An 18,000-nucleotide genomic window follows, 5' to 3' on the forward strand; every position below is an offset into this window, starting at 1 on the left:
ACTGTTCCCCCCTTTTTGACTACACTGATTTTTTTAAATTATAAAAATATTTTATTATTTTCCAGTTACATGTAGAGATAGTTTTCAACATTTGTTTTTATAAGATTTCTAGTTTAAAATTTTTCTCCCTCCCTCCCCTCCCTCTACCCTCCCCAGGAAAGCAAGTAATCTGATATAGGGTATATATGCACAATCACATTAAACATATTTCTGCATTAGTCATGCTGTGAAAGAAGAATCAGAGCAAAAAGGAAAAACCTCAAAAAATAAAAATAACAGCATCAAAAACAAAAGAAATAGTATGGTTCGGGGGCAGCTAGGTGGCACAGTGGATAAAGCACTGGCCCTGGATTCAGGAGTACCTGAGTTCAAATTTGGCCTCAGATGCTTAACACTAACTAGCTGTGTGACCCTGGGCAAGTCACTTAACCCTCATCACCCAACCAAAAAAAAAAAAAGAAATAGTATGGTTCAATCTGCATCTATTTTCCACAGTTTTTTTTTTATTTTTTTCTGGATTTGGAGAGCATTTTCTATCATGAATCTTTTGGAACTATCTTGGACCATTGTATTGTTGAGAATTGTCAAATTTGTCACAGTTTATCAACACATAATGTTGATGATACTGACTACAATATTCTGATGGGTCTGCTCATCTCACTCAGCATCATACACTGATTTTTTTTCCACAAAAAGTTTTCAATTTTATGTAACCAAAGTTGCTTGTTTTATCTTCTGTGATCTTCTCTTTTGTTTGGCAAAAACTCTTTTGTGCTGAGTAATAAAAGGTATTTACTTCTATTCTCTTCTAATTTATTAAATGACCTATTATAGCTAGGTCATGTATCCATTTGGAACTTCTTTTGCCATATATTGTGAAATGCTGATCTACCCCTCTCCTGAGAATTTGAAACTGGACCCAAATATCCATTCCTGGAAACTACTCTCCTTTATGTGCTGTCTTCCCTTAGTCTTTTTTTTTTTTTTTTTTTGCAGGGCAATGAGGGTTAAGTGACTTGCCCAGGATTATACAGTTAGTAAGTGTCAAGTGTCTCATTCTGGATTTGAACTCAAGTCCTCCTGAATCCAGGGCTGGTGCTTTATCCACTGCTCCACATAGCTGCCTCTCCCTTATTCATTTTTAATTCAATTTCATTTTTTAATGAACAAAAATCCATTTTCTCTCCTGCAATCCTCTTCCTCCTCTCAAAGTAGAAGAGAAAAAAACCACCTTGTAGTTAATATGCACAGTTAAGCAAAATAAATGCCTCCATTATTCATGTTAACTTTGTGTCCTGTTTATTGAACATTTTTCTACTATGTTAAGTTGGTTTTGGATCTCGTCTACCCAATCTGTTATATATATATATTTGGTTTTTTGCAGGCAATGGGGGTTAAGTGACTTGCCCAGGGTCACACAGCTAGTAAGTGTCAAGTGTCTGAGGCCGGATTTGAACTCAGGTACTCCTGAATTCAGGGCCGGTGCTTTAACCACTGCACCATCTAGCTGCCCCACTCCTTTCTAGCTGCCCCACCAATCTGTTCTATATTGATCAACTTTTCTATTTTTAAATTAATACTAAATGGTTTAGATGATTTTTGCTTTGTATTTATAGTTTGAGATCTGTTGCACTTATGCCTCTTTCTTTTCCATTAAAAAGTATTTCAGTTGAGAGTCTTGACTTTTTGTTCTTTCAGAGAATTCTGTTGTCTTAAATAGTTCTATATGTTAATCCTTTGGTAGTTTGACATAACACTGACTCTATAAATTAATTCACGTATTATAATTTTGTTATATTAATTATATATTATAATTTTTGCTATAATACCCCAACCATGAGCAATTAATTCCAATCCTGTTATCTGAGTCTTTCATTCTTCCTATAAAGAATATTTTGTAGCTGTAGTCATATAGTTTCTGTGTATGTCTTGGACTCTTAGATATTATATACATACTATAGTAATTTGGGGTGGATTTTCTTCTATCTATTTCTGCTGGGTTCTTTTGGTAATATAGAGAAAGGTTGATGATTTGCATGAGTTTATTTTATACTCCAATAATTATTGAAATTATTAATTATTTCTATTAATTTTTAGTCAAATATCTAGATAAGTGCATAGAGTACTGGGCCTAGAGTCAGAAAGATCTGAGTTCAAATCCCACCTCAGATACTAGCTGTGTGACCCTTAGCAAGTGACTTAACCTCTGCCTGCCTCAGTTTCCTCAAATGTAAAATGGTGTTAATAATCTTAACTACCACAACGGGTTGCTGTGAAAATTAAATAATATTTGTAAAGCTTTAGCACAGTATATAGTTGGCACTATATAAATGCATCCTTTCCCCTTTCCCTAATCAGTAAAAATTTCTTTCATAACAAAGGATAAAATCATTAACAAAACTGGAGAGAGATCTGGATTACTATGCGGAGGAGATAAACTATCTCAGAAAAATGGCCAGTTCTCTTCCACAGTTGAAAGATGGAAAAGGAGAAATTCCAAGTCAACAATGCCAAGCGACAGCATGTTTATGGGAAGATGTGAAATCCTCTGTTGAAGAATGGTAAGGCAAGAGTACTCTTCCTAAATAAATGAATGAATGAATGAATGAATAAATATCCTTACCCTCATAAAATTATCTGTTTGAAAATAGTTCTTACTAAACGAATGGCCACAATGGAGGAAATTAGGTGACAATGAATTATATTCCAGAAATTCTTTGTATAGAACTTAGATTACCTAAAAGCAGATTGTTCCATCTTTTCGAAATGGCTAGATCTGGATAGAATAATCATGATCTTAACACTATACATAACACCATCTTGGATAGTCACAGTTTACAGAAACAACATGTATTGTTAATGAGACATTTCAAAAGTAGCATCCCTTTGTCAGCTCATGTGTCTTGCTATAATTTAGCAAAATATGGTCACTGTACAAACCTTTGTCTTTGTGAGTTAATAAATAGAGAATTAATCCCCTGAGTAATGCTAAGGATTGACTACTTTTAGAGAAATTGTATTTTAGACAGAAAAGGAAATCAGAGTTATTCTCTAGTGTTTTTTCCTAAAGTTAATTACAGATTACCACTGTTAGCTGTATAGTTGGTCCAAAGAAAATGTTGGTGGGGTAGTTAACTTTGGAATCTGTTAAGTAAATATAATTGTAGCAAATGTAATTTTTAGTTTAAGTTGGTAAAACTTAATATTGTGAAACTGTTTGAACAGGAAAATTTCTTCTTATTAAATAATCAATAGTTGCCAATTAGATGGCACAGTAGATAGAGTGCCAGGCCTGGAGTCAGGAAAACCTGAGTTCAAATCCATCCTCAGACACTTATTAGCTGTGTGACCCTGGGCAATTCACTTAATCCTGTTTGCCTCAGTTTCTTCATCTGTTAAATGAGCTGGAGTAGGAAATGACAAACTACTCCAGGATCTTTACCAAGAAGACTCCATGATAGGATCATAAAGATGAGGACATTACTGAAAAGCGACAGAACAAATTAATAGTTGGGCAAAGGGAGAATTGTGACTTGTTAATGAAAATGTACCTAAGTTTAAATACTTCCCTTTCATAGTCTTGAGCAGTGCCAAAGAGCAATGGATCTCCTGAAGCAATACCAGAATTGCAAAAGTATTCTGACTACTTTGATCCTCAAAGAAGAGAGTGTGATCTCGTTGCAGGCTTCTTATATGGGAAAGGAAAATCTGAAGAGGAGAATAGCGAAGGTGAGTTCTTAAAGCATAGTTCACCATGTTCATTTTTGCTGGGTGACAGTTGCTGACTTTTTCTTCCAAAATAAGGGGGCATTATTTTACTATTTTCCTCCTTGTTTTCTTTGCTTTTCAGCATAAAATGGCAAAAACGAAAGTAGAATCGATGAAAAGGAATGTTAAACTGTTAGCATGGTGCTAAAAAGAGTAAAGGGATTTTCACTTTATTTGTTGTTATTTTTTCTTTCTTGTCGTTTTTCTCTTTTGTTCTGATTCTTCTTTTACAACATAACTAATATGGAAATATATATATATATATATATACATATATATATAAACATGATTGTACATATATAACCTACATCTGATTGCTTGTTGTCTTGGGGAGGGGGGAAGGAAAGGAAGGAGGAGGAAAATTTGAAACTAAAAATCTTACAAAAATGAATATCGAAAACAATCTTTACATGTAATTGAAAAATAAAATAATGGGGGCAGCTAGGTGGCGCAGTGGATAAAGCACTGGCCCTGGATTCAGGAGGATCTGAGTTCAAATGCGACTTCAGGCATTTGACACTTACTAGCTGTGTGACCCTGGGTAAGTCACTTAATCCTCATTGCCCTGCAAAAAAAGAAAAGAAAAGAAAGAAAGAAAGAAGGAAGGAAGGAAGGAAAGAAAGAAAGAAAAAGAAAAGAAAATACTGTTTTTAAAAAAGAGTAAGGGCACATTTGGAGTCCCAAGGACAAAACAGGTTCTTACTAAGTTCTTAAATGAATGCAGGTGAATGGAATCATTTTAGGATCTTTGGCTTTGAGGATGTTATTAATGAGAATATCCACAGGGTCTCCCAATGTTATAGCCAGGGCTTGAAAATTAAACTCCAGTAGTAATCTTGGTTTATTGGAAAGAACACAGGATTTAGAATCTGAAGCCCAGAGTTCTGATCCTTGTTCTGGGATGACCTTAAGCAAGTGACTTACTTAAGCTTTCTGATCCTCAATTCTTCTGTCTCTAAAATGGAAGTAATAACACTTGCAAATCTCATCTCATGGCATTGTTGTGAGCCTCTATGGTATGGGGAAATGCTATTTATTTTCTAATTTTGTGATCTAGGTCTCAAGCTTAAATTATTACTGTTTCTCTTGGCTTTTGGTTCTTTGAAAGAAGGCTGTAATGTAGTACTATCTTGTGGCTCTGAGTTTATGCATGGCTGTTGTCTTTTTCACTAGAGAAGATTGCTAATAAATAGCCAGAAGCTGTAGAGTGAAATCTATTTCTCACTTTCACCTTAATCTAATCTTATTCCTCTTCCAAGATTGTTGTTCTTGACTAGGGAAAGTTCTAAAAACCCAGTTCAAACTGTAAAAAAATTAACTTAATCTAATCTTAAAAAATTATATAATGGTACTTATAAAAATTATAAGTATATGAAAAATTACAACTTTAGAAAAATTATAATTGGGCTGTAAGTCCTGCCGAGGTCACCATTCAAATGTAAGAAATATTTTTACTAACTACCTGGGGCTAATCTGACTGTGGGACTAACAAAGGGGCTAATCTATCTGGAGGACTAATCTGGACTTTTGACTGTCTAGCTATCTGACTGCTATTAACTTAGTATGGGCCATTTAAAAATTTCTCCACACTGCTCCCAAATTGATAAGCAAAAGATTAAGAAGCCTCTTAATTAAATAATCAAAGCAGAATTTATTTATAAAAGTCAATGTAGGGGGCAGCTAGGTGGCGCAGTGGATAAAGCACCGGCCCTGGATTCAGGAGTACCTGAGTTCAAATCCGGCCTCAGACACTTGACACTTCCTAGCTGTGTGACCCTGGGCAAGTCACTTAACCCCCATTGCCCCGCAAAAACAAAACAAAAAACAAAAAGCCAATGTAAATGATAAGAGTAAAGAAATGTAGTTATACGACCTTCCGGCGTGTCTCTCTTACCCCTGCGTCTCCTTAGTGTTCTCCCTCTCACAGACCTCTCAGTGTCTCTTACTCCTCTCCTGCCCTGTTTTGTAGTCACCTCTCTTTACCGTTGCAACAAACACCTCAAAAGCCCCGAATTACGTACTCTCACCCCCAGCGTCTCTAACGTCTATTTCTCACTGACCTCTCAGCGTCTCTAGTCTCCTCTCGCTTTCTCTATCCTCCGGCATCCTTCTGTTCTCTTAATCTTCCGGCCTCCCCTTTCACTGTCTTCTCCCCTGTATATATGTTCCTTCTTTCCCCTCAAATCTCGGGCTCCCTGTGCCTCCACACACTCCAAGCTAATCCGCTGGCCACACTAACACTGTGGCCCCGGGGGGATGCTTGAGTGTCCTGTGCGTACCACACCCAGGGCTCCAGGGGCCCGTGCCCCATGCTGTACGCCCAGGGACCTCCACACAGGCTATGCCAGAGGCCGATCTGAACAAGCCTGGGATCTCTGGGGTAGATTTCCTCAGGGTGGAGGGAGCTGGGGCTTCTTCCCCCAGCCATCTGACCCGGCATCCCACAAAGCCCCCGCGGCTTTTTGGCTCAGCCAAAACAGAGGGGGAGGGGCACCAGTCCCTCTTACACAGAAAAATCCCCTGAGGGCCTAAGGTTTTTCAATCTCAGCCCAAAGGCAGGGTCCCCAAATCAAAATATATTTCCACAAAACCAAACTACTCTTGGGGGCATCTGGGGTTTAAAAGACTTCTAGAGGGAATAACACACACACTCAATTGGGTATAATAATCTGTTTTATTCTGCAGGAAAGGAGGGGAAGGGGATAAGGGAAGGAGGTGATAGAAGGGAGAGCAGATTGGGGGAGGGGTTAGTCAGAAGCAAAATACCTTTAAGGAGGGTAGGATGGAGGGAAATTCAATTAGCAACAGTAACTTTGAAATGATGAGCAGGATGCTCTCAGAAAAACCTGGAAAGACTTACATGAGCTGATGCAAAATGAGATGTACTCAACAATATTGTGAGATGACCAGCTGTAAATGACTTGGCTTTTCTCAGCAATGCAATGATCCAAGATAACTCCATTTCCAGAAAAAGAACTGATGTCTGAATACAGATTGAAGCATATTTTTTTGTTTCTTTTTCTTAACTTTTTTTTGTCTGTTCTCTTTTACAACATGACTAATGTAGAAATGTTTTGCATGATTACACATGTATAAATTACATTGAATTGCTTGCATTTTAAAAATGGACATTAAAATTGTTTTTTAAATGTAATTGGGGGAAAAATAAAATTCTAAATAAATGGTAAAAAAAGAATAGAGAAAGACTTCTAGAAATCTAGGATACCTTTGAAGTTGGTCTGGGAGCATGAGTCACTCCATGATGGGTTTGGTTTCATCCCTCCTTTTACCTCTGTAAGATCAAAATAGCTTCTACATTAATTCAGTTCCAATCCGGCCCCCAGCTCTCTGAAATTCCCCTATGCTGCCAGTAATATCAAGTAACTATACTAGCAAATTCCCCAAAGAGAAAAAAAACGAAGATAAGAACATTTGCCAATCCTGAGCAATTCAGATTAGTTCTCTACTTAATCTTTTAAGTCTACCTCTAATACTCTACTAATGTTCATGGGTTCATTTATATATTATAAAGAAAACAGTATTGGACACAGTTTTCAGTTATGTACAGTTTAGCACAGAATACATAGTATAAAACTGTATGTAATAGAAGTTCACAGTTTTATCTACAGCTCTCTTTTCTGATCTTTGTGTATTAAAGTGTTTATATTGATATTTAAGTCCATAATAAAGAAGAAAATTTATATTAAAATAGTGTTGCAGAAGTTTAAACTTTAGTGTTATATGCCTGGAATGTCTTCTCCTCTCTTCCCTTAATTTGCCTCTTTAATTCTAACCTACCTTTAAGAATTCCTCTGTGAAGTCTTCCCCTATTTGGAAAAGATATTTTTTCCTCCAAGAATCTTCAGTAGGACTTTGTTTCTATTACTCTTTTTCGATTATTATCGTTTCTTACATATTATTTCTTTAAAAAAATATTTTAGGGGCAGCTAGGTGGTACAGTTGGGGCAGCTAGGTGGCGCAGTGGATAGAGCACCAGCCCTGGAGTCAGGAGTACTTGAGTTCAAATCCAGCCTCAGACACTTAACACTTACTAGCTGTATGACCCTGGGCAAGTTACTTAACCCCAATTGCCTCACTAAAAAAAAAAAAAAAAAAGAAAAAGAAAAAAAATTAATTAAAAAAATTTAAAAATATTTTATATCTCCTACCCTCACATGAGATTCTTAGCTCCATTATGGAAGTCTCTTTCTCCTCTCCCTTTCCCTCTCCATGTTCTCCTCCTCTTTCCCCTACCTCTCCCCTTCCCCTCTCCACCATCTCTCCCCTCGTTTTCTCCCCCGCCTCCACCTTCCCTTCTATGCCTGTTTGTACATAAACAGTTAAATAGCTTATCATATTGAGTTCATGATATGTGAAGCCTTTTTGAGGGATGCTTTAACAATTAATAAAATAGCATCTGTAGGTCTCTTTTTTTTTTTTTTAAATTAAAGTCCAGGGTCGGTGCTCTATCCACTGCACCACCTAGCTGCCCCGGTAGGCCTCTTTTAAAGACTTACTAAATTTCTGACATTTCTAACCCTTCACAGTGCTGCAATAAAATTACCATTTTTAATTTTTGTAGAAGATTTGGATATCCAAGTCTACTGAATACTGTTTATTTTTTCTCAAGGAAAAAAAAAACACTTTTTTTTCCCCTCTAAGTTTTCTTAAGATTTTTGAAAAACTTTTCACTTAATCTTGAGGTAGCTTTTTAATATAAACCCAGAAAATGACTAGATCATCATGCTGGTTTTCATCAATGTGACTGAAATTTGATACCGCTGTGAATGTCTTTCTTTAGAACCTTAGAAAGCTAAGTGTTTATCTGGTACATAATGCCAAACTCTCAACCTCACTGAGAGACAGAAGAGGAAAAGAAATACTAGAAAGATGGAGAGCCAGGGGATTAGCAAACTTTAGGAAATGTCAGAACATGTCTTTTTGCCTTTATGTGAGAGTCTCATTCATTGCAAAACAGAAAAGACGGTTCCTGTCTCTCTTTAAAAGTTCCCTATCTTACTCATCATTTTCTCCCAGGAATTGGCCGTGCCTATGTAAAAGTAGACTCCATTGTCTATAGAAAATGTTATTTGTTTTGGTGAGGTTATAGGCACTAGGTGTCAGTATTTTCTAGTTTTACACATTGGCAGACTGTGAAGTGTGTATATTCAATAGCGTAATTAACTTTGAGTGTATTGAATTTACTAGGGTATTATTTTGCTCTTTCAGCTTTTATTTTCCTCATTTTGATGAAAGTTATGTAGTCCACTCCCTAAGTTATCTTGTAAGAGAAATGCAGGGGGGATTTGTTTTATATAGAGTTTCAAGAGGATGAAAAGAACGTCACTTATTTTTGGGGGGTGGGGTGGGGAAATGAAGGTTAAGTCACTTACCCAAGGTCACACAGCTGGTAGAATGTCAATTATTTTTGATGATATTGAATTTTATTTAACTTAGGCAAGAAAGATAGTTTTACAAAAATTACAAATATTTCACCAGGTAAAACAGAAAGCACTTTGAGGTGAAGTTAGAGTTACATTAATTACAAAATATATTTATTTAAGATATCTAAATAGTTTTGGAATGACAAGTAGAAAGAATCTTTACCTGTCGGCTATTTTACAGTGAGTAGAAATCCTGTTCCTATATTCAAGGATATAAATAACGTTTTAATAATTTTGCTTTGTTGTAAGACACTAGCCAGCTGAAACTTGTCTTAAAAAGCATAATTGAAGTTATAATAATCTTATACCCAAGGGTTTAAAAATGTACTTTTGCGTCTTTCTTTTTGTAGATCGAAACAGTCAGAGAAGAATTTAATGAACATTCAGAAGATGTAGAAAAAATAAACCAGATCTGCAAAAACTTGCAATTCCAGCTAAACAAAATGATAACCTTTGCAGAACCACCCTTTGAGAAAGAGGCTAATGTTATTGTGGACAGATGGCTTGATGTATGTGATAAATCACTGTGAAATCTACCTTGCTGTATTATTTCAATTATACTTCTTGAAACTAATATTATTTAGAATAAATTAGGCCATATACCACTTCTAGTAGAATAATAGCATATTACATAATGTGGCATTTACTGAAACACAAATTTGAAGGTATTTCTATATATTTCTATATATTTAAAATGAACATCTTTTTTAATGCTTCTGGAATTATGATCAACTGCATTGAAATTCATGCCAATTGCAGCAAATCAGCCACTATTTTTTTCCTCAGAGGAATGACTGTGAAGAAAAGGCCAAGCAGATAATTTTATTCATAAGTAAAAATAATTATTTGATGAGTAAAAATAAATCCAAAGTATTATTTCAAAATATTTCTCTGTCTAAAATGATGTTTTTCCTATTATTTCATTACTGAGAATATTATTTTGTCTTTAATTTGTGACAGATAAATGAAAAGACAGAAAACTATTATGATAATCTGGTCAGGGCTCTAGCCTTGTGGGAAAAACTTCTTATTTTCACAAATATAATTGATGAATGGATTGAAAAGGTGCTTAGAAAAGTTGAAGTCCATCAGCTGAATGATACAGAAAGAACAAGGTTTCAGGTAACTGTGTAGAAATAAGAAAAGTTCATTTGTAAGATGACCTTAAAGCAAAATATAACATGTGAGCTATGGGTGTCAAAATTGGTGCCTTATAACAATTATCTATCTATCTATCTATCTATCTATCTATCTATCTATCTATCTATCTATCTATCTATCTATCTATCTGTCTGTCAATCTATCTATCTATCACCTATCCCTCTATCTATTCCATCCCTCATAGTGGGAAGGAAAAAACTATTAGGGAACCTGCCATTTCCCTGATGATCCCCTACATAGGTCCTACAATGGAAGGGGATGGTGCAGAGGAGAGTAAGCATTTATTAAGCACCAACTGTGTGTCAGGCACTGTGCTAAGTGCTTTACAAATTTGATCTCATTTGATCCTAGAAGCTAGTGCTTTTTGTGAAATCCATAAGGAATCCATCAAAAATAACTATCATTATCATGGCATGACTCATCTAAAAGTTTCCATGGATAGTGTGTGGTGTGCATGTGTGTGTGTGTGTGTGTGTGTGTGTGTGTGTGTGTGTGTTTTGGAGCATAAATAAAATATTCCCTCAAACGAACACAAGAAGCCTAAAGTTCGGGGATTAAAAGAATCCATTATCTGGGAGCATCAAGGAATCAAACTTGCAGTGCAACTTAGAATTGTGCACAAAGTTTCTAAAAATGTGATGAAGCTTTAAAAATTTTTATAATGAAAGCAATAATTTGTTTTTTTGGATATAAATGATTCAGGAACAGAGGTGTCAACTTTCCCCTGATATATATATATATGTATGTATATATGTATATGTATATGTATATGTATATATATGTATATGTATATATATATACACATACACATGCAAAAATATGTATCTATATCTATTTAAAATTACATATATGATTAGTTAAAATTATATTCTATTAACACACACGCTACTCCTTTGCCACCAAAATACTTTCAGAAACGATTTGAAATATTTTATAAATTAAATGTCATGATCCAATTCTTTTCTCCATTAAAGGCACCTAAGTGGCACAATGGATAGAATACTGGGCCTGGATACAGGAAGACCTGGGTTCAAATCTGACCTCAGGTACTTCCTATGTAATCTTGAGCAAATCACTTAAACCTCTCTGCCTGCCTCAGTTTCCTCATCTGTAAAATGAAGATAATAATAACACCTCCCTCCCAGGGTTGGATAGGATAAAGGTGTGAGGATAAAGTGGGATAATATTTGCAAACTTTAAAGTGCTATATGAATGCTAGATATTATTATTATTATTATTATTGGCAATTGCTATTAAATTTTGGATGATAAGACATGAACAAAATTTAAAAGAAGAAATTCTAATACCACTATTACTTTACATTTTTAGGAAGAGCAAAAAATCCAAGAACAAAACATTGCCAAAATTGGTACAAGTTTAGTTGAAATAGAAGAGCTTCTTCAAATCAGTGAACCACCACTCGAGTTACAGGTAAAAGAGTTATTGTTTAGAAATCTTAAACATATATCTGCTACATCGGTGTTATAAGCTCTTGTTTGCAATTTATTTCTTTTCTCTTCATTCAAAAATAACATAAATTGTAATTATTTTAATTTGACCTTTTTCAGGTGATAACAAATTATTGAAAATGGTTTTAAATAATTATGCTCTCTTTCATCAAGCACATTATTTTTGTGATTACACTTTTTTATTCTGAAGTCAGGAATTTTTCAATGCCCCTTGTGTGTGTGGGAAATAATATTAACATATAATATTTTATAAAATTAATAGTTAACATTTATATACTGTTTATATAAGTTTTGCAGTATTTATATCATTTAATTCTCACAGCTGACCTATGAGGTGGGTACTACAGATATTATTATTATTATATCTCCATCTTGCAACTTCCTTTGAGAATTTAGGTAACTTTCCCCCAAACTCTCCAGACACCAAATCCAGCTCTCTTTTGTTTTGTTTTGTTTTTTGTTGTTGGGTTTTTTTTTTTTTTTGTGTGGGGCAATGAGGGTTAAGTGACTTGCTCAGGGTCACACAGGTAGCAAGTGTCTGAGACTGGATTTGAACTCAGGTCCTTCTGAATCCAGGGCTGGGGCTTTATCCACTGCACCACCTCACTGCCCCTTCAGCTCTCTCTTTTTTTTTTTTTTTTAGTGAGGCAATTGGGGTTAAGTGACTTGCCCAGGGTCACACAGCTAGTAAGTGTTAAGTGTCTGAGGCCGGTTTTGGACTCAGGTACTCCTGAATCCAGGGCTGGTGTTCTATCCACTGTGCCATCTAGCTGCCCTCCAGCTCTCTTTTAATTACTCTTTTCAGAGGCTGCTAGGTGGTGCAATGGATAGAGTGCTAGAGTCAATAAGATCTGAGTACAAAGCCTTCTAGAGCAGCTAGATGGTAGAGTGGATAGAGCACTGGCCCTGGAATCAGGAGGACCTGCATTCAAATTTCACCTCAGGTACTTATTAGCTGTGTGACTCTGGGCAAGCCACTTAACTCCAATTGCCTTAAACATCCAAGGTTTTCGCCAGTTATCCTGATATATATCTTGCCACTGGACCCAGATGGCTCTGGAAGAGAGAGTGAGGTTGGTGACCTTGCACAACAGCCCTCCCTCACTTAAATCCAATTCAATGCACGTCACAATATCACCCTGTTCTCTTCAGGAACAAAGGACCAACAACAAATCCTTCCTCAAACACTTACTAGCTGTGTGATCTTGGACAAGTCACTTAACCTCTTCGTGCCTCAGTTGCCTCATCTGTAAAATGAGGATAATAATAGTATTCAACTCCAAGGGTTATTGTGAAGCTCAAACAAGATAATATTTATTATAAAGCACTTTGCAAACCTTAAAGTGCTATGTAAATAATAGCTATTATCATTACATTGTTTTTCTTTTAAAATAAAATACATACAGCAGTGTTTTGGGGATTTACAAATCATTTTTCTCAAAATAATCCAGTAAAGTAGCCTGAGTATTTTTTATCCCTTCTCATAAATGCAAAAAATGAGTCAGAGAGACAGCCAGAGAAGCTGGTCTCTTCCTAACTCCACCTGCACTGTTATTTTATCACACTACAATGATCCTCAGCTCTCTCCATAGATGGCTGTGCAAAGGGTCTCCTACAAGTCTTGACACTCTCTTTAAGTTTCAAAGAATTTCTAGTTGGAGAAAAATATCAGTTTGTTCCCTTTGGTTTTCTACTTTGTCAAGAAAAATTTTGTAATTCTGTTTTTTCCAACTGAGAATATTGATGAGGTTATCTCAGGTGTTAAGTTAGACAAAATTTAGCTTTAAGTAAATATTTCATGGGTACAGAAGCATTGAAATTAACTGCAGAAAAAAGAAAAGGTTAAGATGTTTCTGATTTTTTTTCTTTTTAAAGGATATCATTTTGGGTGGCTGTTATCTGTGAAAAAAAACACTGAGATTTTTGGGGGAGGGATTAATTAGATCTAATTTTGAAGAAGTATTCAAATCACTTCATAATGACAGTCTCAATTCTTTCCATGATAATGCCATTGTCAGGAAATCTTGTTGGAAAAAATACTTTCTATTATTTGATGTTTTTCCTAATTTCAGGTCATCAAGTCATCTCTTTTGAACAGATTAGAAAAAATAAAAATGCATTTAATGGACAAATCCAACCTGAGTGAACTCAATGGCAGTACAGCTGAGTTAAAAGAGGACCTTGACCAGGCCAAGACACAGATTGGAATGACTGAATCCCTCTTAAAAGCCCTGTCTCCTTCTGACAGTTTGGAAATCTTTACAAAATTGGAGGTGCTGTCAACTTTACCTCTCCTGTAATTCAGATTCATTTTCATAGTTAGTCCCAGTCTATTTAGATTAATTAAAATTGATAGGAGGAAAATACTAGAGGTCATTGAAAAGATGAGAAAAATATTTCATGCATATGGAGTACTTTCACCTTCAAATCGTTTTACAGATGTTAACTAATTATTGCGTCTTAAATTCCCTCACCTTTAGATATTTGCCAGCATAGAGAAAACAACTCAACAATAAGCTTTGTTAAAAGCAATTGAAAATTTATATTGTTTTGCATATATCGAGCTTTTTCTAAGATCTATCAATGAATGAATGAGCAAATTAATGAATGGCAAAGCATTTCTTAAACACTTGCTGTGTGCTAGGCACTATGCTTAGAACTGGGGATATGAATACAGAAGTGAAACCTTCCCCACCTGGATCCCTTCTGCAACTTCCTTTTATGCTTTGTCTTCCCTCATTAGAGTGTGAACTCCTTTAGGGCAGAGAGTGTCTAATGCCTATCTTTTATCTCCAGTACTTAGTACAGTGCCTGGAACAATAGTAGGTGCTTAATAAATGTTTATTAACTTTGACTGAAAGCATCCTTACACTTAAGTAGCTTACATTTGAACAGAGAGAGACAAAACATATGGGAAATCACGACCAAAGAAAGAAGTTTAGGTCTAGGTAGATGGCAAATTGACTCACAAGGCATTACCACGCCTTTTCCAGACTCAGTGGTAGTATTGGTTTAATTGTTATATTCAGAGCAAAGGGAAAGGTAGGAGAATAGGGGCAGGGTTTGGCTATCTGGAAGGGTATGAAGCAGGAGCTGGTCTGGGACTTGGTATATACAATGAGCTAGACCAGTTCACACTTAATCGTTTATCAATCAAAACAACTCAGCCACAGGGCACTGTTCCAAAACTAAGGGGATTAACTTCTCAGAGACTGAAGATATGATTTCTAGAAATCTAGCCTGAAGGGCCCTGTTCCAAGGCAGGGAGAATTAGGATAAATGGCAAAATACATGAAAAGATAACTTAGGGGAATAACTGGGCGGAGTGTGAAGCCTAGTCTGAAATCTGTTTGTCTTTCTAGGAGATACAGCAGCAGATTCTCCAACAAAAGCATAATATGACACTTCTTGAGAATCAAATAGGTTGTCTAACACCTGAACTCTCTGAACTGAAGAAGCAGTATGAAAGCATCAATGATTTATTTAGCACTAAGAAACGTACTTTGCAAGATCACTTTTCCAACCTATTGAATGGTAAGCAAAACAGTAATGATGAGTTAACATTTATGTAATGCTTTATGGTTTTTAAAGCTCTCTAATCAGACAGATTAGCTCATTTGATGCTTTTTATTGTTGTTCAGTTGTTTCAGTTGGGTTCATCTCTTGATGACAGATGAGGATGGGGTTTTCTTGGCAAAGCTATTGGAGTGGTTTGCTATTTCTTCCTCCAGCTCATTTTACAGAAAAGGAAACTGAGGCAAACAGAGTTAAGTGGCTTGCCTAGGGTCATACAGCTAGTAAATGCCTGAGGCTAAATTTGAAATTCTGAAGATGAATCTTCTTGATTTCAAGCCCAGTGTTCTATCCATTGAAGCACCTAGCTGCTCATTTGAAGCTTAGAATACCATGTTAAAGTTGAAGAAATTGAGGTTAAGCTCCATTAAGTGACTTGCCCAAAGTCATATAGGAAGTATCTGAGGCCAGATTCAAAAATCAGATATTCCTGACTCTAGGTCCTGCACTTTAATTACTGTATCACTCAGCTATCTAGATGTCTAACAAAGTCTTACTCAGTTTTGGATAAATGGAAAGTCTAATTCAAGGCCCATCTTTTTAAAGGGAATCATCTAAGAAGCTTGAGTCTGAATTTTATCATTTCAGGTGTTGAGGAAGATTTGCTTGAGAATACAGTAAATTGCTTAGTAGTTGGTGTTTTGGTCCTGGTTGAGCCTTTAACTAGCAGTGTGACCTTGGACAAATCACTTAACTGCAAAAAGCTACCATATCCTTAGAGGCAACTAGGTGGTGCCAGGTCTAGAGTAAGGAAGACTCATCTTCCTGGTTTCAAATCCATTCTTAGATACTTACTATGTGTGACCCTGGGCAAATTATTTACCCCTCTGTCTCAATTTCCTCATCTGTAAAATGAGCTGGAGAAGGAAATGGCAATCCACTCCAATATCTTTGTTAAGAAAACCTCAAAAACGTGGTCATGAAGAGTCAGACACTACTGAAAACTACTGAATAACAACACTTCATCTCTAAAATGAAAAAGTTGTACTAGATAATTTTTCTAATTCTTCCAGTCATAATTTTCTGGCTTGTTAGACATATGACCTTCCCATTCAAAGAGATTAGGGTTCTGTTGTTTGAAGCCTGTGTGTGTGTGTGTGTGTGTGTGTGTGTGTGTGTGTGTGTATGTATGTGTGTGTGTACATATATATATATAAAGATAAAGTTGTGTTCAGTGAGTCCTATAGTTTTTGCCTCATGATCATTATACTTTGGCGATAAGGTTTTGGTTCAGATGGGATTAGTAAGGATATTGGTAGAGAAGGGTAGAGAGAGGGACTGGACATGTAGATTCAGTGGCATAAAGAATTCCAAGTGAAGAAACTCCTTCACCAAGGATCCCCAAATGTTGTGTATTCTCCGTTGGCAGCAAATCAATTTAATAAACATTACAAAGTGCCTCCTGCATGTAAAATGTTGTGGTCAGTGCTCAGGATGGTACAAAGTTTAGATAAGATGTTGTAATATATCATTTGTATTTGGAATTTTCCATGCAAACTATTTTAATATCTTGCCCAATATAGATAATTATAATACATAATTATGTATTATGAGTATATAGAATCCTTTATCAATTTTCATTTGCACCATTAGCCTGGGATGTATGATTCAAAGTTGGTCATATTAACAAGTAATACTGATTACTAAAGTTTTAAATGTCTTTTTGCAGATCAGTGCAAAAATTTTGACGATGAGTTCAACAGCATTCAGTTGTCCCTTAAGGAGTGTTTTGAACCACCAGAAACCAAGAATAGTATGGAAGAAAAGCTCCAGAAACTTAATGTAAGGGATGAGTCTATTTTGATAAGTTTTTTAGTGTTTGGTGGAAAATGATGGAGAGGAAGGTGGAAGCCTGCTATTCCAGGTATAAGCAGAGAGGGGTAAGGACTGTGGTAGCTTCCCCCAATGTGCTAAACAAAGAAGCTTAAAAAAAATCCCCAGTCACGCTGTCAGAATAAGACTAGCAATAATGGTCCAAAGTCCCTTTTCTTTCTGGCAAGGAGTTTGAATATCAGCTAGTTATTAGTTTCTCCTTGCATCTCCCCAGCATGTGTTAGCACCAGCCTTGACCCTTGACCCCAGGTCCAAGATCCTTGGCCTTACCTCCAACACTTGGCCTTGCTTGACCCAGATAAGAACCTTAGAAGAACCCATTCCACTTCCCCCACATTGGGCACCTAACTCTATTCAGATCTCCAGTGGACTGCCCTAAGTGTGTCCATCTTCCCTAATTGCCCTTGTACCATGTGAGAATCCCCACCCTCAACAAAGCTCTTCTTGTGCTACATTAGGGGTTTGTCCTCTGGTGCTGTAAATCCTACTGCACTGGCTCTTTTCTGAGAAGTATGAGCTGCCATTCAAGGCTGTGATCAGTGGTTTAGTTGCCATACCTAATACACAGTTCTTTGACTTAGGGATATAGAGCAAGGGCTGAATCAGGAACCATGTGCCTTGATTGTAGGCCCCTGTCATCTTCCCTGACAATAGAACCAAGTGCTGCAAGAGTTTGTCCTCTAGCATTTTAAGTGTCAGGTTAAGGGAGATTGCTGCCTTTCCCTGTATTAGGATTTTTCTATTCCACACTT

At 36.2% G+C, this 18,000-nt stretch overlaps 1 protein-coding gene across 1 annotated transcript in view; it reads left to right on the top strand.

Moving 5' to 3' along the window:
• Positions 1-18,000, top strand: part of SYNE2 (spectrin repeat containing nuclear envelope protein 2) — a 430,300-nt gene that overhangs the window by 154,539 nt on the left and 257,761 nt on the right. Inside the window, exons 31-38 of the mRNA XM_043984057.1 lie at positions 2,382-2,561; positions 3,579-3,729; positions 9,563-9,721; positions 10,173-10,334; positions 11,703-11,804; positions 13,915-14,115; positions 15,205-15,376; positions 17,085-17,197. Of these exons, the coding sequence (XP_043839992.1) occupies positions 2,382-2,561; positions 3,579-3,729; positions 9,563-9,721; positions 10,173-10,334; positions 11,703-11,804; positions 13,915-14,115; positions 15,205-15,376; positions 17,085-17,197 (1,240 nt within the window). The remainder of the gene's footprint in view (positions 1-2,381; positions 2,562-3,578; positions 3,730-9,562; positions 9,722-10,172; positions 10,335-11,702; positions 11,805-13,914; positions 14,116-15,204; positions 15,377-17,084; positions 17,198-18,000) is intronic.

The sequence above is a fragment of the Dromiciops gliroides genome, chromosome 2, assembly GCF_019393635.1.
Source record: "Dromiciops gliroides isolate mDroGli1 chromosome 2, mDroGli1.pri, whole genome shotgun sequence".
Lineage (NCBI taxonomy): Eukaryota > Metazoa > Chordata > Mammalia > Microbiotheria > Microbiotheriidae > Dromiciops > Dromiciops gliroides.